Raw genomic sequence first — 27,744 nt, forward strand, 5'->3', positions numbered from 1 at the left:
TTCTACTGTACCCTTTCTATGTTTTAGATATGTTTAGTACACAAATACTTACAAGTACACAAAACACAAATAGTGTTACAATTGCCTATAGTATTCAGTACATAACATGCTGTACAGATTGATAGCCTAGCAGCAAGAGGCCCAACCATACAGGCTAGTTATGTAGTAGGCTATACCATCTAGGTTTGTGTAAGTACACTCTATGATGTTTCTACAATGACAAAATTGCCTAACGATGTGTTTCTCAGAACACATCCCTGTCATTAAGCGACACATGACTGTAAAAGGCACCCAAATTGGAATGGAAGAAGTAAAACTGTTTCTATTTGTAGATGACATAGATATTGAAAATCCTAAAGACTCCACCAAAAAACTGTTAGAACTAACGAATTCAGTAAAGCTGCAGGATACAAAATCAATATACAAAAAAATATATATGGTTGCAATTTCTATACACTAATAAAGAATTATCAGAAAGAGAAATTAAGAAAACAATTCCATTTACAATTGTATTAAAAAGGATAAAATACCTAGGAATAAATTTAACCAAGGAGGTAAAAGACCTCTACACTGAAAACTATAAGACACTGATGAAAGAAACTGACGATGACACAAATAAATGCAAATATATTTCATGCTCATGAACTGCAAAAATTAATATTATTAAAATTCCCACACTACCCAAAGCAATTTACAGATTCAATGCAATCCCTATCAAAACACCAATGGCATTTTTCAAAGAAATAGAGCAAACCTAAAATTTGTATGGAACTACGAAAGACCCCAAAAAGCCAAAGCAATGTCGAGAAAGAAGAATAAAGCTGGAGGCATCAAGCTTCCTGATTTCAAACTATACTACACAGCTATAGTAATTAAAACTTGTATGATACTGGCATACAAACAGATGCATAGATCAGTGGAACTGAACAGAGAGCCCAGAAACAAACCCACGGACTTATGGTCAATTAATTTATGACAAAGGAGTCAAGAATATACAATGAGGAAAAGATAGTCTCTTCCATAAACGGTGTTGGGAAAACTGGACAGCCACATGTAAAAGAATGAAACTCGATCTCTATGTTACACAACACAGAAAAATCAACTCAAAATGGATTAAAAAATTCAATATAAGACCTGAAACCATAAAACTCCTAGAAGGAAACATAGGTGGTAAGTTTCTTGACATATGTCTTACAATGATTTTTGGATTTGACACCAAAAGCAAACGTAACAAAAGCAAAAACAAACCAGTTAGACTACATCAAACTGAAAAGCTTCTTCACAGTAAAGGAAGCTATCAAAAAAATGAAAAGGCAACCAATGGAGTGGAGAAAATATTTGCAAATTATATATCTGATAAGGGGTTACTATCCAAAATATATAAAGAACTCACATATCTGAACAGCAAAAAAAACCAAACAACCTGATTAAAAAATAGGCAAAGGATATGGATAGATATTTTTCCAAAGAAGACATACAGACGGCCAACAGATACATGAAAAGGTGCTAAACATCACTAATGACCAGGGAAATGCAAATCAAAACCACAATGAGATATCATCTCACATCTGTTAGAATGACTATTACCAAAAAGATAAGAAATAACGTTTGGTGAGGACGTGGAGAAAACAGAACTCTTGTGCTGTTGGTGGGAATGTAAATTGGTGCAGCCACTATAGAACACCGTATGGAGGTTCCTCAAAAAACTAAAAATAGAACTACCATACGATCCAGCAATTCCATTTCTGGGTATTTATCCTAAGGAAATGATAACACTAATTTGAAAAGATATCTGAAGCCCCAAGTTCTTTGAAGCATATTTACAGTAGCCAAGACACTGAACAACCTAAATATCCAATGAATTAATGAAGATGATGTATACACACACACACCCATATCCACCCCCACCCCCACAATGGAATATCATTCAGCCCTAACAAAGAAGGAAATCTTGCCATTTGCAACAATATGGATGGACCTTGAGGACATTACTTTAAGTGACGTAAGTCAGACAGAGAAATACAAATACCATATGATCTCACTTATATGTGGAATAAAAAAACCCCTGAACTCATAGATACAGAGAAAAGATTGACGGTTGCCAGGAGCAAGGCGTAAGGGGGTTCAAAAGGTACAAACTTCCAGTTATAAAATAAATTAAGTCCTGGGGATGTAATGTACAGCTGACTGTAGTTAATAATATTGTATTGTGTATTTGAAAGTTGTTAAGATTGTAGATCTTAAAAGTTCTTATCACAAGAAGGAAAATTTGTAACTGTGTGGTGATGGATGTTAATTATACTTATTGTGGTGATCAAATCAAATCATTGTGTTGTACACCTAATACTAACATAATGTTATATGTCAATTACATCTTAATTTAAAAAAAATTAGCAGAGAAAACATATTAAAACAAAACAAAACACCACAGTAATAACTGCTTCAGGAAAGATCCAAAGATGAATGAAAATTAGTGGGTGAAACTCCAGAGTGAAACAGGATATTTGCAAAGCCTCCAATTATCTCCCTCAAAATGTTTATTAATATGGTGGTTTTAACATATGTCCACAAATTCTGTGATACTCCACTCTTCAGAAGGTACACCTTGGTTTCCTTCTCCTTCTGTGTATGCTGGGCTTCCTTCTAACAGACAGTAAAGATAAAGGAAAACAGTAACTTTATAGTGGAGAAACCTGACAGACACAACTTTAACCAAGTCATCAAGGTTAACACCACCAGCAATAGTTGTTATCATGTACTCCCTGATATGCCATGAGAAGTGCATTTCACCGCTGTAAGTCTTCCCAAATATCCTTAACTCCTACATAACCATGAGAAAACATCAGACAAACGCAAATTGAGGGCCATTCTATGAAATATCCAATCAGTACTCTTCAAAGGTATCAACTATTCACAATAGCCAAGACTTGGACGCAACCTAGGTGCCCATTGAGGAATGAACAGATAAAGAAGATGTGGTCTATATACACTAGAATACTACTCAGCCATAACAAATGATGAAATTTGGCCATTTGTGACAACATGGATAGACCTTGAGGGTATTATGCGAAGTGAAATAAGTCAGAGGGAGAAAGTCAAACACTGTATGATCTCACTCTACGTAGAAGATAAAAACAACGACAAACAAACACACAGCAGCAGAGATTGCATTGGTAGTTACCATAAGGCAAGGGGGGGTGGGGGAGGACAAAAGGGGGCATTAGGCTCACATGTGTCGTGATGCACTATAATTAGTTTTTGGGTGGTGAACATGACGTAATCTACACAGAATTCGAAATATATTACTAGGTACATCTGAAAGCTATATAATGTTATAATCCAATGTTACTGCAATACAAAAAAAAGATACTTCATAATGATAAAATATTTAATTTATCAATAAAGTATAAGAATTCTAAAAAAACCAAAAACCAAAAAACCCCCAACGGGTAAAAGCAACCTACTTTGCCCTAATAGGAACCCTAAATGTTATTATTAAATACAGAAAGTCCACAAGCTAAAAAAAAAAAAGGTATCAAGGTCATGAAAAACAAGAGAAGACTGAAAAACTATCAAAGAACACAGAAGATTAAGACGACGTGACCACTAAGTGCAATGTGGTAGCCTGGATTGAATCCTGGAATACAAAATGGACGTGAGTTGAAAAACTGGTGAAATCCGAATAACGCATGTAGTATACTTAGTAGTGTGGCAGCAACGTTAATTTCTTAGTTTTAATAAATGCGCTATGGTTATGCAGGATGTTATCATTACAGGAAACTGGATGGAAGCGTATAGAGGAAGTCTGTACTATCTTTACAGTTCTGTAAATCTAAAACTATTTCAAAATAAAACAGTATATACATATACTTCAAAAGTAATTTTTCACCATTCCTTTTACTTCTTGAGCTTCTATTTCCATGTCCCTCCTCAAATCTGATCCTGATACAATTATCTATTTTTGTCCTTATGAGTTTTATTCATCCTCCTTATCATACTTCTAGGCAACAACATTTGAATTTTTTAATATCCTGTAAGCCAAAGCCTCTAAATGTTAAGAAAGAAAAATTCTGGATTCAGTTATCGTTACAATTATTAAGGGGTACTTGATCAAAGCAACATAATCTACACATTTTGATAATTACTAAGGAAAAATACATTTTATTGAAAATGCATCTGCTTAATGAGAGGAATGAGGCTTTTTCTCCCAATTAAGCCCATGTATTTGTGGATGGATATTACTTTTTGCTATAAGGAAGTACAATACCATCAAATTCTACTACTATTTTTTTATTTAAAAAAAACAGATTTAACTCTCGAGAAACCTTGTCTGTATAAAAAAGTAGAGAGGCATTTAAATCTTGTTATAACAATGTCACTCAATTCCTTGAATTGCTTTTGGATTACGTGCCAAAACCTGTCTAGTAATTTACTATCAAAACTACTTTCAAAGATCAGCTGACACTTCCAATTAGGGCCTCCTCCAACTTTTACTAGAGAATTGAAAAAGAACCCACATCGGGTCTGTCACTCAGATATAGAGCCATTAGCTCTCAACGCCCCGATCTGTTTTCACGATTGTGACATTGTTCCCCTATTGGGCTCCGCCAGTGGAGCCGCCACAAGAGTCCAACGCTGTTTCTTCCCATAAACAGGAAAGACACAGTCGAGACCCAGCCTGGTCCACTGGCATCTTCTCACAGTAAATACGCAAGTGGGGATAAAGCGAAGGGTTTCCTTGAAACCACCCACACACAGGTAACCCTGGGACAGCCCCTAAGCCCCCTGGGTAAGGAGGCCCCAATGCAACGGCCTCTGAGGACGGCAAGGGGTGGGGCGGTGAAGGGCGTGAAGAGGCAGAACTGCGCAACTCTACCTCACTTCTCCAGCAGTCAGGGCACCAGTGTCCACGCTCAGAGAACTAGGCCGGCACTGACAGGCCTCGAGCGCGTGCCACGATTGGTGCCTCCTCACTTGGCGAGCCAGTCTTGAAGCGTGGCCGGCATAGGGCGGGATAGGCGCGGGGCGAGAGCGCAGCCTATGGAGCCGGCTGGTGATTGGACGAGGCGGGTGTGAGGGAGAGAACACAGGCCACAGAGAAGGTTGGTGATTGGATAAAGTGGGGCACGGGGGCGTCTGTCTGGGTCATGCAGGGGCGCCGCGAGGACGCTTTTGAAAGACGCCGCATTCGCCGCGTGGCTCTCACGCAGAGCGACCTGAAGAGAGGTTGATACCCGGAGGAGGGAGCAACGGCGTCTGGAGCTGCGGTGGCCGGCAAGCCCGCAGCCTGCGGCCGGGCCTGCTGGTGAGTGTGAGCTGCCCGCCCGCCCGCGGGGTCCACCCGACAGGGCAGGAAGGACAATTTTGGTGGGTGGGGGTTGGGCTGGGCCTGGGGAGGCCGCCAACGGGCCGCTGCAGGCTCATGTTTCTGAATTTTCTTTTTCTCAGCTTTTTCCCTGACTCCTCCTTCTCCCTTTGTAGCAGTGCTTGTGGAAGGGAGTTGGAGAGGACAGGTTCCACGCCTACTAAAACTCTAGTCACAAAGGCGTCGTGACGTCAGAGTGATTTAGCTCTTGTGTGAGTGTGTGTGTAAAGGCCATTGATGGAATTGTGTGTTTTTTTTTAATTTCTGAGTATTTTTGGTTTATTTTTTGTTTTCTGCCCACTTTCTTATAATTTGTAGGTGAGAAGATGTCTGGCAACAATGACTGGTTTCAGAGTTCCCGGGTCCCTAGCTTTGCTCAGATGCTGAAGAAGAACTTGCCGGTTCAGCCATCCGCCCAGACGGTAACTGCGCCCACGGGCTACAGCTCGGAGAGTTACGCCCTGTCGAATATGGCATCCAAGGTTACGCAAGTGACGGGTATGGGCTGCTTTTTCATTTGCGGTAATGTCTAAGTTCTTTAAAATTCTAGAATGGCCTGTGAGTTCTGTTGAGCCGCTCGTTTAAATATTTCCTGGATGTGTATCCGTTTACCTGTGGCCACGTCCCACCTGGAACCCGGATTTGACTTCCAGCGCTACTGTAGGAGGCCTGTAGAAATCCTTCCCCTTATGCTCACTTAATTGTTTTTTACCGCTTGACTGTTCACGTCGAGTGTGCCTTGCCTTTTTGGGGTGAGGCTGTTAGCCCCTTCAGGGAAGGAGCTGGACCTAACACTGGTTTGTTCTCCACGTGGCACTCAGCACGGTGGTAAGTATACTGCAGGGACAAATACGCTTTAAAAATTCGATTGAATTCAGTGTGAAAGATAGTATAAAATAGTCGGAAACAGAAACTAGGTTCTAGTCCCAGATCTGTGTCTTACTCCATTCTAGGCCTTAGTGACATTGTGCATAAAAGTGCTTAGAGAGCCTCGGAAGACAATGACATTACTGAAATTGTCTTTGATATCACTTAATGATATGATAGTGGTGGGGCTCCTTTGCAAAATAGTACTCTAGAAGATAGGTACAGTAACAGGTTGCACTTGTGTGCTAAAATTATTTAGTAGAAACTTATTTGTAATGAAAAACACATGTGACTAAGTGTGTCTGGGACGGTCTTCCCTTTTAGGGAAAGGGTTAGTGCTTTTGCTTATTTTTTCATTTTACCAAATTGACAAGTGTAAACATTTATTTTTAGGTAATTTTCCAGAACCATTCTTTTCCAAAGGTCTTTCATCTGTTTTAAATCCTGTCCTTCCTCCAAAAAAAATACCTAAGGAATTTATAATGAAATACAAACGTGGAGAGATAAATCCCGTGTCAGCCTTGCACCAGTTTGCACAGATGCAGCGAGTTCAGCTTGACCTTAAGGAAACAGTAACAACAGGCAAGTGCAAAATTATATCTGGTTATTACAATACTGGGAAACATTTTCCTGTTAAAAGCAGAGCATATAAGTAGTACTACAGTTGATTATTTTCTATGTTCTCGTAATGTTGGGGTTAGATAACTACTAGTATGTTTTGACAAGTATATTTCAGAAATTTTTGTATTCATGTTTCTTTAGCCTTTTGAGCCTCTGCAAATAACTCACATATACGAAATTTTTATAATCATTGAATTTTAACTTTTTGTGTATGGCTAGTTGAATTGAAATCTCATCAGCCTGGTGGATTGTTTTCAGATGTAAATACTAGTTGTAGAATAAACACGCTTTTGTAGGGATGTTAAATATTTGGACTGTGATTATTATCTTATGAGAAGGATTCTGTGATGATGATACCTAACAAAAATTATAGTCAAAATAGTACCTACATGCTTGATACTCAGGCTAAAAGTATGCGAGTCAAAAAAGCATAATCTTTTAAAAAATCTCTATATGTGTACATAATATGTGTGTGTGTATATTTTTGTCCTCATACAATATCAAGTAGCGTGGTTTCTTTAATTTTCTCTTCCTGGTACTATTGCCAATATGGGTCTCAAAGCATCTTTGCAAAAGAATTTGAAGTTTTTGAGATTTTAGTAAAGATTGTCATAGTGAAGTCAAGTTTCCAGTCTCTTGTTTTGGATGAAATAGTAGTAAACTAACAGATGACAGAAATAGAATATTAATGTAGAAGGTGGAGTTTTCCTACGTCCTGTTACTGCAGGTTGGATTACTTCATGTGATCAATACTGTGAGCTTAATTTCTGTGTAATTAGTTAACTTTCCTCTATTCTTCTCACACTGCTCTTGGAAAATGTAAACTATTGGTCAAGGAAGAAAAAAAATTGATCAGGACAAATCTTCGTTGATCTGAGCAAAAACTGCTCGAAAACATAACCCATGACTGTTAAGTGTTTATTTTATGTGCATAGTACTAGTTGGGTAATCTGATTCAGAGGTTTGGTAGTTAGATCAGAGTATTAGTATTTTTAACAAGCTCTACAGGTGATTTAGATTCATATTAAAGTTTGAGAACCTGGGATATAAACAGAATGAAGCTTAGAGACTCAGCACTCTGACACAGAGTACTTAATTAACAAATCTGATGTTTAATATCTCACACGTAAGAATCATCTAGGCCACTTGTTAAATATACAAAATATTCTCAGCTTTAGTAAATTTGGATTGGAACCCAGCTGATCATGAAGGAAGGAACGTGGGAAACTGAGGTCACAGACAGGAGGAGGAAAGCAGTTTACCTAGATACAGTCGGGAGTTGCTTGTAAAACCTTGATATACATCTTAAAAAAAACTCCCAGAAGTTAATGTAATATATGAGAAGATAATAACAATGAGGCTTAGTGAAGTGACATTGTACCTTGCCATCCATAACTAGAGTGGAGACTTAAGTTTCCTAAAGGTCTCCTAAAGTCTGAATACCAACAAGTAAAACTTGAACTGGAAAAATCTTTGGCCTGTAAATTTAGAAGATGATTCCATTTCATTTTTCATCAGGCAAATATGAAAACTAGGTAAAAGTGTGTAGAGGTAATCCTTATAGGAATTTTTGATGACTAGACATTCAGTTTAATTCTCTAGCATGTCTTTTATTGTTTGTTTTTATTGTTTTGGTTTTCCTTGTGAATTCCCTCTCTGTACCTGCCTTAAGGTTATGGTGAGTTGAGTTGCTTACCATGACTCCCTGATGGTGCACAGAGTTTCTTCAAAGGGATCTCTTCTGTTCTGGAGCTTAAAAGAGTATCGGGGCACTCATGACATGGGAAAAATTCAATTTTATTGGTACAGTCATATGTCACTTAATACGGGGATACAGTGAAATCATCTTGTACGAACATCATAGTGTACTTACACAAACCTAGATTGTATAGCTTACTACACACCTAGGCTACATATGGTACTAATCTGATGGGACTACCATGGTAATGCAGTCCATTGTTGACTGAAAGGTCGTTATGCAGTGCATGACCGTATTGAAGTTTAAAAGGAGAGATGTTGACAGAGGCTCCACATTGTACTTCTCATTGGGTATTCTGTATATATTTGGATTATAGGCTAGGCATTATACAAGACACTGTCTCTCCATGTATGACCTGTACTCTAAAGCTGGCACTACCACTCATGCTGAATCTGGAGCCAACCTGGCTGCTTGAAGGATTCCTCAGAATTAGTTGAGGGGCCCACCCAGCTTTACTTGTAACCTGTACGGGCACTACAAAAAATCTGATAGGCAGAGATAGTTTTCCAGAATTTTTGTATTGGGATATTTTCCTATGTAATAGACATCTTTTGCAAGATCATACTGTGAAGTATTGGAGCATTCATTTGAGTTCTTTTTCAAGGTAATGTTATGGGACCATATTTTGCTTTTTGTGCCGTGGTGGATGGTATTCAATACAAGACTGGACTGGGACTAAATAAAAAGGAGTCTAGATCCAATGCAGCAAAATTAGCTCTTGATGAGCTTCTACAATTGGATGAACCTGAACCAAGAATTTTAGAAACATCAGGTAAATATTCTTGATTATAAAGTATTCTTAAAATTAGCATTTTCCAAAAGTGATCATCTGAAAGATTTATGTTAATGAATAGTTAACTTGGCAACTACAAGATAGAAGTAGCAGGATTTGAATAATTTCTTTCCATTGCTATCTGATTGCCTGACGTATTTAGTAGTAGTTAAAATGCTGTTGTTTATTTCAGCACCAAAAAAATATAAACATGTTGCTGAACTGTCTGATAAGTTGTCAAGTTGTCAGTGGATTCTAGTCCTGACACTTGGTTTTCTTTATAACTTACTGGATTCTTATTATGCACGTAACACTGTGCATTTAATACTTAGAGATTTTTAATGCTGTTTTTGTCATGTTTGCCTATGTTAAATTCAGTAATGGTAGAGTTACTTAAGAAAATAATGGCCTAAAGTAGTATAGCAAATAGCTTATGAGTGTAAATTCCAGAATTAGATTGCTCAGGGTGGAATGTTGAACCTGGACAGACAAGTTATTTGCCCTCTAAGTTTCATCATTTGAAAAGTGGAGACAATGATAGTAACTACATCGTATGGCTGTCATTAGGATTAAATAAATAATTCATGCAAAGCCTTTAACCAGTGCCTGGTGAATAATACATAATCAAATAATAGTAGTTCTTATTAAATATTATTCACTCTGAGAAATATGTTAGCATGTTATATATGTTACCATAGTAGGCAGTTTTTGTCAATATTCTTTTCATGTTAGATTATATTTGAGTTTAGCTGTAAATGAGACAACTTTAAAATTTGTTTGATTTAAACAGTGGTGATAAATGCATTCTTTTAAAATTCAAATCATTACTTTATTCTACTACTGGACTTTTCTTGTTTGTTGGTTTTGTCTATTTCAATTTTTATTTTGGAGTACTTAAGGTCATTTTGTCCTTTCTCTAAGTTGAATTCTTGTTTCATATGTTTTTATTTTTCTGTTAATTAAAAACAAAAGGGATTTCTCGTTTTCAAATAGTTTGTCATACTTTGGATTTAATAGGTACTTAAGAAAATGTTAACTTTTATGTTATTTTCTGTTCATTATTTTTCAGATTTAATAGTTTTTTAGGGTTAGGTATGATGATTTTGGTAAATGTCTTATACATTCTGGCACTATAAATGTCATTTTGTCTTTTTTTAAAATACTTGGATTTGTTTTTTGCATGTTATTTGAACTATAAAGAGCAATGATGCAATGATTTCACTTTTGTTGTAGAGTATACTTTTCTAGTTCAATATAAAATTACTCCTTTTTATTTTATGTGTATATTTTATATATATATATTTCATCTTGAAATCTTTTTAATACTCATGATGCTACTTCTAGTTATTTTTTTGTGTTTGTCCAGTGTCTTTGACTATCCTTTTTTATTTTGTTTTTAATGATTTTCTGTTGGGCATAAAATTAGGTGGTTTTTGACATAATCAAAGAATATTTTAAGAGAAAATTTAACATTTGACTTTATTATAAACCTCTGATAAGCGTCATGTTATGGTTTCTTTTGATTTTTCCTCTTTTTTGTCATATGGATAATGTTTTCATTGATTTTTTTTCTTTTAAATATTTGGAAGGTAATGACTTTAACCTAGAAACCCATCTTTCTAATATGAAGTCAATTTTGACAATTTTGAGTCCTGATTTTATCATGTGATAACCTTACCAACTTTCGTGTTTGTCTGTCATTCATTTATTTGGTCTTATGCATAAAGTGAATAAATCCTGCTTGCCTAGAACTTAGTATGACTAGTGGTTTATTCAGATTTATGTTTTTTTATAGATATACCCTTGCCTTTCCAGAGTGTTTAACAAGTTAATGTGAAATACAGAACCTGTGACAAATAATATTCTTAAGTCATTCCTTCAGTTTATTAATGGAGATTCTTTACATATAGTGATTATGTTATCAGCCATCAAACCACCTGGGTGTGTCCCTAGTTATATTTTCCCAGTTTCCTTCCAACCATAGCATGCAGTAGAATCAATAAATCTATCAGGATGTGCTATGTTCCAGGGACTGTAGGTAGGTACTGGGAATCTAGAATCAAATAAGACCTGTCCTCTACCCTCAAGGAACTAAAATACTTGGTTGAAATCAAGTTAAAACATATTTACAGAATTTCCCAAGCATCTCATTTAATTATCCAAAAAGGATATTTATGGTTGACTTCTCATGATAAATGCTTTTTCACTGTTTTCAAAATGTTTATTTAGGGCCAGCACTTGTTTTGCCTAGTGGTCTACAATCTTTAGAATCTTTACAATTCATGTTTTTAAGCAAGTATTTTTTCTGTCCTTTGTGAAAATTAAGGTAGCATTTTCCCGGCTCCACTGACACGACTTTTATATTCACCATTATTTTCTCAAAAAGTGCCAGTAGTGCCTTAATTGAGACTAAAAGTTCTTTCAAAATATTTTTTCTCTTGGCACAGAGCCTGGAAATAATTTAGTTAGGTCATCTTTTCTCTTATAGTGAACTACACTTTCTTCTTTAAAATATTCGATCTGGACAACTGAGTTTAAAGATTGATTTTTCTTGTGAAAGGGTATAGAAGATGAGTCAATTATTTCTTCTCTTTGCTGTTAACCTTACATTAATTTTTCTAGTCTCCTCTTCCTCATTTATAACATAAAACTTAAAAAACTTAATTTTTTTCAAAATCCTGAACTCATCAGAATTATTTTTGATGTATATCTTCTTTCATATTTTGTACATGGTTTTTTTAAGTATTTTTTTTATTAACTGTATAAAAACTCTTTTGCTTTAATTTTTTTCAAGGGCATTGTGATTAATGATAATATGTTAGGTTTTGGAAATCTTTCACACTTTGGCCCAATGATTTAGGAATCTAGCTCTAAGTTTAGTTTATTTCAATACCTCTTTTAAAAACATAATTTAAAAAGTTTTTAGTGTGGTAAAAATAACATAAAATAAAATTTTATAATGCGTATATATAAAACATAAAATCTACCATCTTAGCCATTTTAAGTATATAGTTCAGTAGTGTTAAGTATATTTACTTTGTTGCACATCCAATATCCAGAACTATTTTCATGTTACAAAACTGAAATTCTATACCCATTAAATAATTACTCATTCTCCACTTCATCAAGCCCATGGCAATTACTATGCTACTTCCTGTCTACTCTAGCTATCTTATATAAGTGGAATCATATAGTATTTATGTTTTTGTGACTGGCTTATTTCATGTGGCGTAAAGTCCTCAAATTTCATCCATTTTGTAGCACGTGTCAAAATTTCCTTCCTTTTTAAGACTTAGTATTCTATTATATATATGTATATATAACAACCACATTTTGTTTATCTGTTCATCCATTGGTGGACACTTGAATTGCTTCAACTTTGCCTATTGGGAGTAATGGTGCTATAAACCTGAGTGTAGAAATATCTCTTCAATACTCTGCTTTCAGTTCTTTTGGTTTTATACCCAGAAGTAGAGTTACTGGATCGTATAGCATTTTTTTGTGTGTGTGAGGAAGATTGGCCCTGAGCTAACATCTACTGCCAATCCTCTTTTGGCTGAGGAAGACTGACCCTGAGCTAACATCCATGCCCATCTTTCTCTGCTTTATATGTGGAACGCCTGCCACAGCATGGCTTGCCAAGCAGTGCCATGTCCGCACCCGGGATCCGAAGTGGCGAACCCCGGGCCGCTGAAGTGGAACCTGTGCACTTAACTGCTATGCCACCAGACTGGCCCTATCATATGGCAATTTTATTTTTAACTTTTTTGAAGAAATGCTGTATTGTTTTCCATGATGACTGTACCATTTTACATTCCTACCTACAGGGCACAAGGGTTCCGGTTTCTCCACCTCTCACCAACACTAGTTATTTTTTGTCTTTTTGGTAGTAGTCATCCTAATGGATGTGATGTGATATCTCATTGTGGCATTGATTTACTTCTCCCTAATGATTAGTGACAGTTGAGCATGTTTTCATATGCCTGTTGGCCATTTGTGTATCTTCTTTAGAGAAATGTCTCATTCAAGGCCTTTCTCCATTTTTGAATTGAGATGTTTGTTTTTTCGTTGAGTTTTAGGAATCCTCTATCTAGTCTGTATATCAATCCCTTATCAGATAGGTGATTTGCAAATATTTTCTTCCCTTCCACGATTTGGGTTTTTACTCTGTTAATAGTGACCCTTGATTCACAAAAGTTTTGAATTTAAGGTCTAATTTGTCCATATTTTGTTGCCTATGCCTTTGGTGTCATAGCCAAGAAAATCATTGCCAAATTCATTGTCATGACGCTTTTCTCCTTTGTTTTCTTCTCAGAGTTTTATGGTTTCAGCCCTTAGTTTGGGTCTTTGATCCAAATCAAGTTAATTTTTGTATATAGTGTTAGGTAAGGATCCAACTTTATTCTTTTGCATGTGGCTGTCCAGTTTTTCCAGCATCATTTGTTGAAAAGACCGTCATTTCCCCCATTGAATTAGGTATTGACACCCTTGTTGGGAATTCATTTGACCACATACATAAACATTTATTTCTGGGCTCTTTATTCTATTCCATTAGTCTATGTATCTGTTTTTATGCAGTCACTACGCTGTTTTGGTTACTGTCACTTTGCAGTAAGTTTTGAAATCAGGAAGTGTGAGTCCTCCAACTTCTTTTTCAAGATTATTTTGCCTGCAGTATATGGTGTTTTAAGATGCAGACCAACTTGTACAGTCACATTTTGTTTATTGAAATTATTTTTGTCTGATAAACAGGATTTAATATCTTTAGATTTCATTCTACTTGAGTGCTACTCACTTGAGTAAAAGGGAAAATTGCATATCTTTCTCTGAGTCTTTACAGTTCTGCTTATCTAAAGTCCAGAGTGTATGTATCTAACTATGGTCAGCATTTGCTTAAGTAATGTGAACCCCAAGATGACATTCTCAATCTCTCCTTGCTGGCTTCTGTATGTTCAGCCAGTTTCTCATCTTTCTCAAAGTTAAGTCCAAAGTACAAGTTCTGTTTGCTTTCTTTGTCTTTATGAATGATTCTTGAGAAATACTACTTTAGTTGAACTTTTGCTCTTGGTGCCTCTTCATTTAAACTTTCCTGATCTTTTTTTGTTCCTTTGGTTTAGTGTCATGTTCTTTTCTTGTTTTTCCTGGATTCTCTAACTTGGGAACCAAATTGGAAAGCTATCGCAAAGAATGGGACTAAGAGCTTTGAAAACTTTGTAGTATTACCCTAGAAAACACTCTGGTAAAATAACATTAAAAATGATAATTTTTTACTTATTAATTTTCGATAGAATGTTAATTTTCAACGTTTTACATAGTATTACTGTAAATAGAAAATTGTTTTTAAGCATATAAATCAGGGTTTCATTTTAACCACTTTTCAGAACGTTGGATGTATTATGAAGCAAGCCGTATAGTAGAATAAGATTAGGAAACCCAAAAAGTGTTTGCATAATTGAGTTCAGTATAGGAAAGACATTTTATCGAGGCTGAGCTAATGGATATTTGATGGCCTAGAGTTGGCAGAGGTATTCAGAAAAAATAATCAATGTTGGATTGCTATTTTATTATAGAAAAGTGAGGTACCTGCTGTTTGGCACATTGAAGTTTCATGTTTCCTTATCTTTTTGTTATATTTACAGGTCCTCCTCCTATCCCTGCAGAACCTGTTACTTCACCCGAACCAGCATATGTTTCAAAAGTACATTATGGTAGGAAAGTCCTTTATGATCTTTCTTTTTAGAAGAGTAACCCATTTAAAAATTACAACATAATTAAATATGTGTAGGTATGAAAATATTAATATTTTATCATTCAAACCTGTCACACTTCTACAAAGAGGAGAATTTCCTTCCATACTCTGCTAAAAATTAGAGGTAATAAGGAACAGAGAGGAAAGATTGAAAAAATGGCTTTTTTTCTATAAGGAGATGGTTCATCAATTTTATGTAACTGCTTTTCTTGAGAATTCTTTGTTTTGGGTTTGTTATTAATGAAAACCAGTGACTCTCTGGTGCTTGATGGTTGGGGTATTTATTTCGGATAATTGCTTCACTTTCTTTAATGGCAATTAGTTGTCACTCAAGCCCAAGAAAACTACACCTGCAATTGAAGTTACTAGTTGTATGACCTAGGACCAATTGCTTCTTTGTGCACCTTAATTTCTTCATCTGTAAAATGGCCATAACAATAATTACCTCCTGGGGTCATTATGAGGATTAAATGAATTCATACATGTAAAATTCTTAGATCATGCCTGGTGCACAGTAGGTGCTCACTAAATAGCAACTATTTTATTAAAATACTTTATCATATTAACATTGTATGTTAGTTGTTGTGTGCTTTTCCCATTAGATTATGAATCCCCTGAAAGGCAGGAAATTATTCTTAATTTATACATTGCCTACATAGTGGCAACACATCACACTTTAAAATTTCGAGTATTTGTAGGATTAAAATGAAAAAGAAAGAGAGCCTTTCTCTCTCTTTTCCTGGACTGGAGGTTAGGATTTGTAAACAGTTTTATGCCTATTCAAGCTTGGTTTTTCATTGTCTTTCTAAGACAAAGAAAGGATGTGCACGTTTGTGTGCTTGCATGGAGTAAAAGGAACAGACCAGGGAAAATAGGCACATTCAAAAGGCAAAATCTAGTAATTGTTACATATAGTCACTTGACCTAACAGTCATAGAATTGATGACCAGAAGGGCAGTGAGGGATCAGTCCAATAGCAGTGATCTCTTAATATGGAACAGGACTCTAGTCTTTTCATTTCAGCCTCTGTGGACATTTTTAATGAATACTGGGATAGAATCCCAGGTCAATGATGGGCAAATAACATAGATTACTATTACCTGAGGAAACAGATCAGTCTGTGAGGAAGAAGGTGTATGTGGTTAACAGTATGTTTAAAGAAATACAAGAGTAGAGTCAGGTTTGGTAGGCTGTCTGTTTGATAGAAGTCAAATATCAGTCAGAAAAGAGAGCAAACATCATCCTTCAAGCTTACAAGTAAACACAGGAGTTGGACATTATCACTTGAAGAAAAAAGATTTGAGAGCCTCAAAAATCTCCTGAACAGATCCTGTTCGGCCAGTTATAGAGGGTATCACTATTTTACAGCCTGTCTACCTTCTTTTGAGGAATATTAGCCTGAACTAACATCTGCTGCCAATCCTCCTCTTTTTTCTGAGGAAGACTGGCCCTGAGCTAACATCGTGCCCATCTTCCTCTACTTTATATGTGGGACGCCTGCCATAGCATGGCTTGCCAAGTGGTGCCATGTCCGCACCCGGGATCCGAACCAGGGAACCCCAGGCCACCAAAGTGGAAAGTGTGAACTTACCCGCTGAGCAACCCGGCCAGCCTCTAGCCTGTCTGCTTTGCCTTGTTTTAACTGGACCATATCTTCATTAAAAGTAGTGATACAGTCACGTGCCACATAACAATGTTTCGGTTAACAAGGGACCGCATGTATAATGGTGGTCCTGTAAGATTAGTACCATGTAACCTAGGTATGTAGTAGGCTATACCGTCTAGGTTTGTGTAAATAGACTCGAAGATGTTCGCACTGATGACAGATTTCTCAGAACGTATCCCCATGTTAGCAGTGCATGACTGTATATTAGTTCTGAAGATAGATTCAGGTGATTCATGATACTGTTGCTTGAAATTAGCAACTTGGAATCAAAGAAATGGTGTTAATTGGCATTACGTATGTCATATTTTTATCTCATCATTCATTTCCAATAATTGGTGAGAACATTTATTTCCATAATAGCCAGCACATGTGTATAGGGAAAACAGTATTGCACTTGCTCCTTATTCCTTCAGATACATGCTAATGATAGTTACAGTTAGTAACTAAGATTTGATTATATTCACAATATTATTTCTTTCAACACTGAATTAAGATGAGTGTGTTAACTCCCAAATGTTCTTTATGATATTCAGGTGCAACATTTTTAATGTGCAGCAAAACATTCTCTTGCCACACACACATGATTTTCTGTCAGAACTTATTTTCTATTTTATGTCATAGCACATTTTTGCTAACTGTATAGTCCATGATTAAATAAATCGTAGTACATTCATTCTGTGGAACTATTAAGAGTGAGGTAGCACTAACATCTACCCTTGAATGATGCCCAAGACCAAGTAAATGCAAAAAGTGGGTTTTAGCATGCTCCAATTTTATTTTTTTAAGTGATGTATGTGTATTTTTATAGATGATTTCTCAAAATATCCGTAAGAAACTGGCAATAGTTGTTTCATTTGCAGGAGACTTATGTATCTCGCTTGTATTGCTGTTTAAATAAATAGTTAAACTTTAAAATAACATTAAAAGAATACTGCTTCTCCTGTATCCTGAGTTTTTGCTGATAAGCAGAGGCAAGTTGCTGAGTACTTCTCATTCATATTTTTACTAGATAAGGGCCAAAAGCTAATTTCTACAACACAAATTTATGGTTTTGACCATTTTAAGTGAAATAATATATGCCAGCATGCAATGTTAATAATGATCACCTCCAAATTGTACACTTTGTGATTGGATAAAACAACTTACCAGTAGTTCATTCTTCTTTCCTTCTAGAGCTTCATTTTTTGGTTAACTTTTTGACTGTTCTTTTAGTCTTTTTGATAATGTGACTTTACCTTTTTTTATCAAGAAGAGAGCACTAACATTAACAAAGAAAAATTCAAGTTTAACAAATATAAACAGAAACATTTAGATGGGCTAAGTGAAATGAGCTGTATCCAGTTATCAGAATATTAGCTGAGACTGCCAACATCAAACTTTATCATTTGTGTGCCTTTTTAACGTAATGTTTATTAAGCAGGTAAAAAGAATTTCTGTGAAAATTATAGTTAATTATACATTTCATATATATGTAATGCATGAGAGCGAAGTTGTTCCATTGCTTTTCCCCTCTGAAAATATTAAGTGGACTGTAAACCACTTGGTAGGCTACTTAGCAACCATCATGAAACATCAGTAACTATCAGTGGCTTACAACTAAACTTTGAGAAATACCATATTAAGTGATTCTGCAACCTCCCTAGAACACTAGGGATACACAAGCATATATACACAGAACAACAGATGGCCAGGGCCCTTACTCCAGAATCTCAAGCTCTGTTGTGTTTTTTAAAAAAAAAATCCATGGGTAACTTTTGATGTATATTCTTGGTTGTAAAATGTTCTACGGTAATCCAAATTACTTAAAGCTGTCCCCTTTCAAAGTTTGGGACTTTTTTAGTGGGAACATGGAACGGTATCAAGAGTCTTAAGTGCTTAGTGCTTTGCAGTGATACTCAGTGGGGCAAATACTAAGGAGAGTATTTTAATTGTCACAGTGATTGGGGAAGACTCCTGTCATTCAAGAGATGTTGGTTGTCTGGCATTGTGGGACAATCCTATACAACGAAGAATTGTCTTGTGTCCTGTATAACTTTTGAATCTTTCGGAATATGTAAATCAAATAAAGATATATAAAGTATAAATCAATATATAAATATAAAATATAAAACCAAATATAAATCACTATTGTCTCATATGTAATACTAAGAGATCTTTTTACAAGAAGTTAGCCAAAAAGTTCAATAGCTTGTGTTCTTTTAGAATTGAATACTTTAAAATCTCAGTCATGACGTAAATTAAAACTTGCTTACATATCTCTGTAAATTATTCACTCATTGAGTTGTAAGTTTGTAATAGGAATAATAGAAGCCTCTAGGAGATAGCACAATGTTCTTCAAATCCATATTGCGTTTTTTTTCTAGAAGGAAGACATATTCAGTATGCCAAGATTTCACAGATTGTTAAAGAAACATTTAATCAACTAGTTTCTGCTCATTCAGAATATCTGAAATGTAGCAATTCATTGGCAGCTTTTGTAATTGAAAGAGGTAAGTCCAAATATCTGGGATGTGTTGAAAAACAAATATCTTAATGATCTGAACTGTACTATAGTAGTATTTTTTAATGGATTTTTATCTTGCGTTTCATCACTGTCTCTTTAGTACTGCCCCAGTTGAGGATACTTTTGCAAGATTTTTATTTATTTTTATTTTTATGCTTTTTGGTGAGGAAGATTGGCCCTGAGCTAACATCTATTGCCATTCTTACTCTTTTTTTTTTTTCTCCCCAAAGCCCTAGTACATAGTTGTATATCCTGGTTGTAGGTCATTCTAGTTCTTCTATGTAGGATGCTGCCACAGTGTGGCCCGACGAGTGATATGTAGGTTCACGCCCAGGATCCAAACTGACAAACCCTGGGCCACCAAAGCAGTGTGGGTGAACTTAACCGCTTGACTGTGAGGCCAGCCCGGTATTATACTAGTATTTTAATTAACTATCTTTGCCCCTGTTGATAACGGTGTCACATTGATTTGAAGTGGCCTTTTCTAGTAGATGTGGCTCATTAAACACAAAGGTTCTCAAAGATAGAGATAACGTATACTGACCAGGAGCCAAGAGAGAACTGCAGAATAGTAAATGCCTAACATTTTAAACAATAACTCTATTGGAACCACTACCCATCTGAAATCTAATCCCCATTATAACAAACGTTGAGAAAGGCTCTATAAAAATTAATGTATTTTCTTCATTTTCAAGTAAGAAAAGATTAAAATATGAAAAGCCATGAGCCTCTGGTCTTTATTGTGGATGTTATGATGTGATTCCAGCTACATTTTATCTTTTATTACCCTTTAATGTTCTAGACTGATCATTGATTAAGTGTTTGAATTATATTCGTCTCTGAATAAGATAGATGATATAAAAACAACTTGAGATTTGACCCCATTCTTAAGGAGGTTTTATAATCTAAGTGACGAGAGGATATACATATACTGTTGAAAGTCTGATGATAAAAAAAAGTTAAAAATTATTTTCTGTAATACAGAAATGCATGAGAATTCATAGATAGAGAACTGGGAGCATGTGAGACTTAAGCTAAAACTTTCAGGGTTAATTAGGTTTGAATAAATAGAGGAAAGGAAGATATTCTTGGAGAGAGAAGGACGTGAGGGAAGAGAGCAGCAGTTAGAAAACTGTTTATGGGACAATGAGAGAGAAATTTATTTCTAGTGCAGAATATACACAGGAGTAATACAAAATACAGTTAGGTTAGTAGGATATTACTAGACTATGGAGTGGCTTAAAAGCTAGTCAAAAGTTAGATTTAATGAGATAGATAATAAGCTGTGAAGGATTTTTGAACAGGGATTGATAATGTACTATAATTATGGGAACAGTGTCATACTCAACTCTGCTACTTAAATAACTTTGGGCAAGTTATATCCTTAATATCTCTGCTTCAATTTTCTTCTCATTTCTTAAAAATAGAAATAATAACCTCTACTTCCAGGAGTTGTTAGGATTAAATATGATAATGTAAGTAGTACAGTACTTGGTGTTTAGTAAGAGCTTAAATTGTATCTGTGATGATTAAGATAAATTGATGTTTAAGCAATAATTGACAACAGACAATTTTTTAAAAATGTTACAGTGATTGAACCTGAGTTAGAGAATCCCAGCTTAGATGCTTGTGATGGAGTACTGTACTAGAGTTGAGGTAAATATGAACAGGAAGAGAAAAAAATATTTTAAAAAAATTAACGTAATAAGATGAAGGTGGCGACAAATGATAGATGAAATAAGATGAATAAAAAAATAACATCATTTCAGCATCATAGGAGAATGGTGTTTACATATGCACAGGGAATCTGGAAGTGATGTGAAGTTGTGTGGAGAAGAGCATGGGTGAGAATAATAAATTGGTTTTAGAAATATGACTGTGAATGTGTGGTGGGGAAAGCCTGAGTTAAAATCAAGTACATGTTCCTGGAGTAATTCACACAATCAGTACACATTTTAAATGTATTACTAGAAGCCTCAAATGGATATTTCTCATTGCCCAGCCAGCTTGTGTCTCCAGTAGGATTGGTCACACATTCCCTGTGATGGCTGTTTCATACTTTTGCTTTGTCCTCAAATACCCCACAGCCTCTCTTATATCCTTGCTCTCAACTAATGGCCTTGTCTCATAATTTTTAATTGGGTCTATAAGAAGCTATCAAATCAAAACTACCTTCTGTCCTCTGCCACCAAATCTGTATACTTTACTGTATTTGTATCCATCTTCTCTAATGTTACAGTGGAGGAAGGGTCTCTTCTCTTATAGACTAATCCCTTCACTTAAAGCCTGATTCCATTCCCTCTCACATCTTGATGAATGTCCTTCTTTTGGCTATCCCCTCTATCTTCTGCGTTATCAAACTCTATCATCTCTGTGAAACACTGCAGGCCAAATTACAGAGTTGAAAAGGAAGCTAAATTCTTGGCTACACTATTGCCCTTTATAACTTGGAACTTACATCACCATTCCAGAACTTACACTAACACTGTGTAATTACCCTTTTACTACGCCTAACTGGAGCAGCTACACTAGAGATAATGGAGCCTTTAATTTTTCCCGTTTAATCCTAGTCGTCCTCCAGCATTCCCCATCTCAGTGAATGGCATCCACCCAGTTGCTCAGACTGAAAACCTAAGTCATCCATTATTTATCCTTTTCTGTAACACCCTACAATTCATCTTTAAGTCCTTTTTGATTATATCCCCAAACTCAACCTCATATATGATCATTCTTTTCCGTTTAACTTCCATCATTTGAGTCTTAAGTCATTGTCTCTTACTTAGACTACCGTAACAGGCCCTCTAATTCAGCTTCTTGAACCTTACATATAGCATTCTCCACACAGGGGAGTGATCTTAAAATGTACCCGATATGGTTTTTGCTTCCTTACTTTAAGTAGCTTTGCCATAGCTCTTGGGTAAAATCCACAAACTCCTTAGCATGGTTTATCATGCCACTGTCTCGAACCTCGCCTTATGCCATTCTCTTCCCTCCCTTTACTGGAGCAGTTACATTGGTCTCTCTTTGCCCAGCATCTGCACAAGCTATTTCTTTTGACTGGAAAACTCTTTACTTCACTCTTCATCATGCTCACTCATACTGAAACTTAAATTCCATTTTGTAGGGAGGGATTCTCCCAACTAGTCTGCATGAGGTAACCTCTCCCCCCATTATTATTTTCATTAGCCCCCTAGTTGTTTCCTTTAAAGCAATTATCACAATTTGTGGTTTTAGTCTTTTTTTAATGTCTCTCCTATTAGAAGCTTCTTTAGAGCATGTCTTGTTCAGCATTTTATTCCTGCCATCTACTTCAGTGCCTGGTTCTTGGTAGGACCTCAGCAATTTTTGTTGGATTAGTGAAAATCCTTTAGCTAGTTGAAAATGTGAAACTGAACTTTATTTGAAAAACTTAGACCAGAGATTTTCTGAAATCATCAACACAGAAATGAAAAATAGAATGAGCAAGATATTGAGAGGAGAATCTTTAGAGAAAAAAGACCAATGAGCTAGTGACTGGGCTATAGAAAGACCCCATAGTTAGGATGTGAAAGGAAGAAAGAATTGTGTATCTTCTGAGCATAGAATGTCAAGGAAATCTCAAATGAGGTACAGCAAAAACGTAAGTGGAGCAAAACTACTGAAAAAAGCGTAAGGTGCTTGTTTCTTCAATAAAGTGGTTTTAGTGGAACAGAGAAGGAAACCATGATTTGGTTTGTAGAGAGTTTGAGTGGATTAAGGAAAAATTAGAGACATTATATGTAGATAATTTAAGACAGAAATAGAAGGACAAAGAAAGTCTCTTAGCAAGCCAAATAAATCTAGATGTAGAAGAAATAGATGCATATTTGAAAGGATATCTGGTGATTCTGTTGATTGTGGTAAAAATTTAGATGAAGTATCAGATTATAAAAGTTGACTTTTTAATTGAGATATTTATTTTTAAAATTTTGCTGCTTAGAACACTTTCAAACTTGTATTTGAAATCCTGGAATTATTTTTTTCATCTTTTTGGTCAATATATTTTACTAACTTTAAAATGGTAAGTTAGAGGTGGAGGTTGAAGAAGGAGATCAAAATAACCTGTTACTGTTAACCTTTTCCTCTCAGCTGGACAGCACGAAGTTGTAGCTATAGGCACAGGGGAATACAATTACAGCCAGTGCATTAAGCCAGATGGAAGAGTGTTGCATGACACTCATGCTGTTGTTACGGCAAGAAGGTCTCTCCTTAGGTAAGGTGTAACAAATGTATTTAACGCCATCAAATATTAATGCTCTCAGCACAAAGTAACCACGTACATATCTTTATTTTCAAATGGAATTTTGCTGGTCATTGATCCAAGGATGTGACAGTTTCTTATCCAAGCTATCTGATTATTTCTGTGTCACTTTTGGAAACCTTATTATAGTAACTGCAATGTCTAGTCTGTTGATTTTAGTGGCTTGTATTATCAAGACCTTATGTACTTAGTTTTAAGAGTTTTACAACCTTTTCTTTTTAAGATAAACATGCCATTTTTATTACTAAGTATTTGAAGAATATAGGTTTAGATCTGGACCAAGTAGGGTTGGTAATATTTCACCCCTGAATTAGACATACTTATGCAAAGGCAGCATCGGAAACTGATGGATTTCCACTCATGAGGTCTGTACAAAGTTTACAATATAGCAAAGTGTAGATAAGGTATTCTTTAGGCTGGCAGATCTCGAAGAGAAAGAGAGAAAGGATCTGAGGTGAGCATGTCTAGTTTTTTTCCAAACTCGTTAGTCACTCTGCTCCTTTAAAGAGGAGTGAATAGCAGGTAAGAGAGAAGCCAGGAGTGCTACTTTTCTGAAGTCCTTTCATATGAAAACATGAGAAGTGGGAAATAGGCATTACCTCCTGCAACATCCACCAGCTTTTGATTCTTTTAAGCCATTGGGCTTACTCTTTATAAAACTTTTTTAATGGCAATTTTCATACACACATAAGTGAGAATAGGATAATGAATTCCATCATTCTCTTATCAGCAGTGATGCCATATCCACTTATCAGCATATCCAATTATTAGCATTCTGCTGTTCTTACTTAAGCTATGCATCCTCACTTTTTGTTGGTGGTTTTTAAAAAAGAATTCTTAATTTAATGTTATTTTTTGCTGAGAAAGATTTACCCTGAGTTAACATCTGTGGGCAATCTTCCTCTGTTTTGTATGTGGGCCGCTGCCACAGATGAGTGGCATAGTTGTGCACCTGGGGACTGAACCCAGGCTGCCGAAGTGGAGCATGCTGAACTTTAACCACTGGCTACTGGGGCTGGCTCAAGTGGTGGTTTTTTTTGCCAGAGGATTTTAAAACAAACTTAGACATAGTATTTTTTCTGAAAAACATATATATCTGTAATAAGGTAAGAATCCTATAACTTTAAAAGGAAAATTGGGGGAAGTTCATGAAAATAATGAAACTCATTGTCCTTCCATTCACCTTGGTGTTTGTTGAATTGGTTGACCTCTTTAAAGCTACCTCTTTGATGATTATTTCTTTTCATGCTTGGCACTGTTATATACTGGTGCTTAATTTTTTATTACATATTTTTGATGATAGCATTAAAATCATGGGTTTTGTTTTTGTTTTTAAACTTTTTTTTAAGATTTTATTTTTTTCCTTTTTCTCCCCAAAGCCCCCCAGTACATAGTTGTATATTCTTCCTTGTGGGTCCTTCCAGTTGTGGCATGTGGGATGCTGCCTCAGCGTGGTTTGATGAGCAGTGCCATGTCTGTGCCCAGCATTCGAACCAACGAAACACTGGGCCGCCTGTAACGGAGCGCGTGAACTTAACCACTCAGCCACGGGGCCAGCCCCTAAAATCGGTTTTTTAATAAGCAAAATAGTATCTGTCCCTGATTTGATTAGTAGTAGTCTTTCAGGAGATCTGCTTCACTTGTTAATATAACTTAGGGTCTTCATTGTGTTGTTCCTATGCTCTTGTGTTTTTGTCTTCAAAACTACTAAGGAGCAGGAACCAAAGTTGTTGATGTTGTTTGTCTGTTTTGTCAGGGAAGGGGAAAGAGAAGTAAGGCAGAAAATTAACGCTTCACTTAAGAGGCAGGGAACAGAACTGTCTGAGAAAGAAGGGAAGAATCAGTAGAGAAATGGATCTTTTGCAGGATCATTTGAGGACTCAAATGTGAAATGAGAGTGGAGGAGTTAAGACTGGTGCTTTAAGGGAGGTCACAGGGCAGACTGGGCTCCAGTAGAGGACTTCTCAAGGGACTTAATTCTTCATTAAGGTTAAGATTATTTTAGGAGTTTTTATCAATATCAAAACTTGTGACATACAAGGACATTGCTCATGACACATATGACTATCATGCTTGTTAAAATACGTCATTTTTAAATTTTATTAATAAAATTATACTCCATTTGTTTTAGATACTTTTATAGACAACTCCTACTCTTCTATAGCAAAAATCCTGCTATGATGGAAAAATCAATATTTTGTACAGAACCAGCTTCTAATCTGTTCACTCTCAAACAGAATATCAACATTTACCTCTATATGAACCAGTTGCCTAAAGGATCAGCCCAGATTAAGTCACAATTGTAAGTATTATGAACATTGTTTTTAAAAGCAACTAGGATGACTGTATGATATATTCTAAATCCTACAGCAATATAACAGGTAAGTTCATATCTTTTCATATTCCCCCTCTGGACTTCAGGTGTTATTTGTAGGCGGTGAGAGGCCACAAATTCTTTCTCTCTCCCCTCTTCTCAATCTGATCTATTACTACTACTTAAATATTCCATTACCACTACTTAAATATTCCACCTCACCACTTTCTTTTCTGTGCTATTGAAAGTCTTCTACTCCTCTCTAGTGTTAGGACTTCATAAACTTTAGGAAAGTATGGATTAATGCACTTTTCACATACCAGTACAGGAGTTAAGCATACACAATCTGTGGCCAAAACTTCATTATCTTAATGAATGGGTAGCATCAGCATAAAATTCAAACAGTACAGACAAGCGCAAAGAAGAAAGTAAAATTCACTTCATGTCTGACCATTTAGGGATAACCGTGGTTAATATTTTGTTAAAAATCCTTCCAGTAACATCTTTGAAAACAAGAACAATGAGTGTTCCCAGAGAGAAACTTCAAGAAAAATAATTTTAGGTTTTATTGTTTTAGCATATTTCATTGGAGATGAATCTTGAGTACAAATTGTCAGTTTTCTTTTTGTTTTGTTCCCTCACCTTGTAGTTTTTAAATTTTTTCATATGGAGGAAAAAATCACGAACTATGGTAGGAACAAAAATAAGATTTTCATTTGATTTTAAGGGAGGTAAAGAATAGCAATAATATGGAGTTTATCTTTGTGGGAAGCTCTTAATGTGGTTAATTTCTGTTTGGTATTGATCTTGTGGAACAAAGTCACTCCATTCCTACCTTGCTTTGGGTTTGCATCTGTTTCTATTACCGGAATTAAATGTACACTGGCAAGTTAAACATGTTTGAGAGCAATTCTTACGTAAATGTAGATTTTGCTTTGTCAGCTTTGTTTTTTAAAGGGAGACACTATTTTCTTTCTCTAGGCGTCTTAATCCACATTCTATATCTGCATTTGAAGCCAATGAAGAACTGAGTCTCCATGTGGCTGTTGAAGGCAAGATTTATCTGACTGTCTACTGTCCTGCAGACGTTGTTAATAGAGTAAGCAGTATGTCTTCAAGTGACAAACTAACAAGATGGGAAGTGCTCGGTGTACAGGGAGCATTGCTGAGTCACTTTATACAGCCAGTTTATATCAGCAATATACTTGTCGGTGAGTGAGATTTCAGTATCTCCTGACATCTTTCACTAAGTTAAATACACTGTATTTTATTTATCCGTGTGAAATCAGATTTTGCACACATGAAGCTTTATTTAAGGTTGAAAAAAAAAAAAAACGGATCCACTGTTTTGTTGAGCTTTTCATGGTAACTTGTATTCATACTTAGTATAATGTGACTTTTGTCATCTTACTAGGTTACTAAGAATGCTTCAGTTTAGCCAATTAGCTGTATTCTGTCTTGAACTTATACTTTTATTTGCATAATATTCAGGTTTTTTTTAGTTTCTTTTGGAAGTGGTTTCCTTGAACTTCTCAAATCTAAAAGCTTGTATTTAGTTATCTCTGAAATAAAAAAAAATAGTAAATGTCCATTTTGGTTCTTTCCTATCCTTATTCTTTTTTCTTATGTTTGATTATGATCTCAATCCTTTTGATTTGTCAGATGAGTCACAAGTAACTAGAACACAAATAAAGTGAATTAATAATTTCTGTCTTTGGTGGGGAATATTACAGAATGCTGTATTTGAATGGTTTTCCAGACATTGTCTCATCGACAAACAACTATGGAGCTCCTTTGTATAGTTTTCATAAAGCCCTTGGTGTTTCAAAGCTTTACTTACTTTTGTGAA

General features: G+C 35.7%; 1 protein-coding gene across 1 annotated transcript in view; it reads left to right on the forward strand.

Annotated features, from left to right (window-relative positions):
* The first annotated feature begins 5,691 nt into the window (after positions 1-5,691).
* ADAD1 (adenosine deaminase domain containing 1) overlaps positions 5,692-27,744 on the forward strand; it is a 48,497-nt gene continuing 26,444 nt past the window's right edge. The window contains exons 1-8 of the mRNA XM_014845511.3: positions 5,692-5,863; positions 6,626-6,814; positions 9,217-9,384; positions 15,024-15,092; positions 19,163-19,288; positions 23,410-23,533; positions 25,713-25,883; positions 26,877-27,106. Coding sequence (XP_014700997.1) covers positions 5,692-5,863; positions 6,626-6,814; positions 9,217-9,384; positions 15,024-15,092; positions 19,163-19,288; positions 23,410-23,533; positions 25,713-25,883; positions 26,877-27,106 — 1,249 coding nt within the window. The remainder of the gene's footprint in view (positions 5,864-6,625; positions 6,815-9,216; positions 9,385-15,023; positions 15,093-19,162; positions 19,289-23,409; positions 23,534-25,712; positions 25,884-26,876; positions 27,107-27,744) is intronic.

This window comes from Equus asinus, chromosome 3, assembly GCF_041296235.1.
Source record: "Equus asinus isolate D_3611 breed Donkey chromosome 3, EquAss-T2T_v2, whole genome shotgun sequence".
Classification (NCBI taxonomy): Eukaryota; Metazoa; Chordata; class Mammalia; order Perissodactyla; family Equidae; genus Equus; species Equus asinus.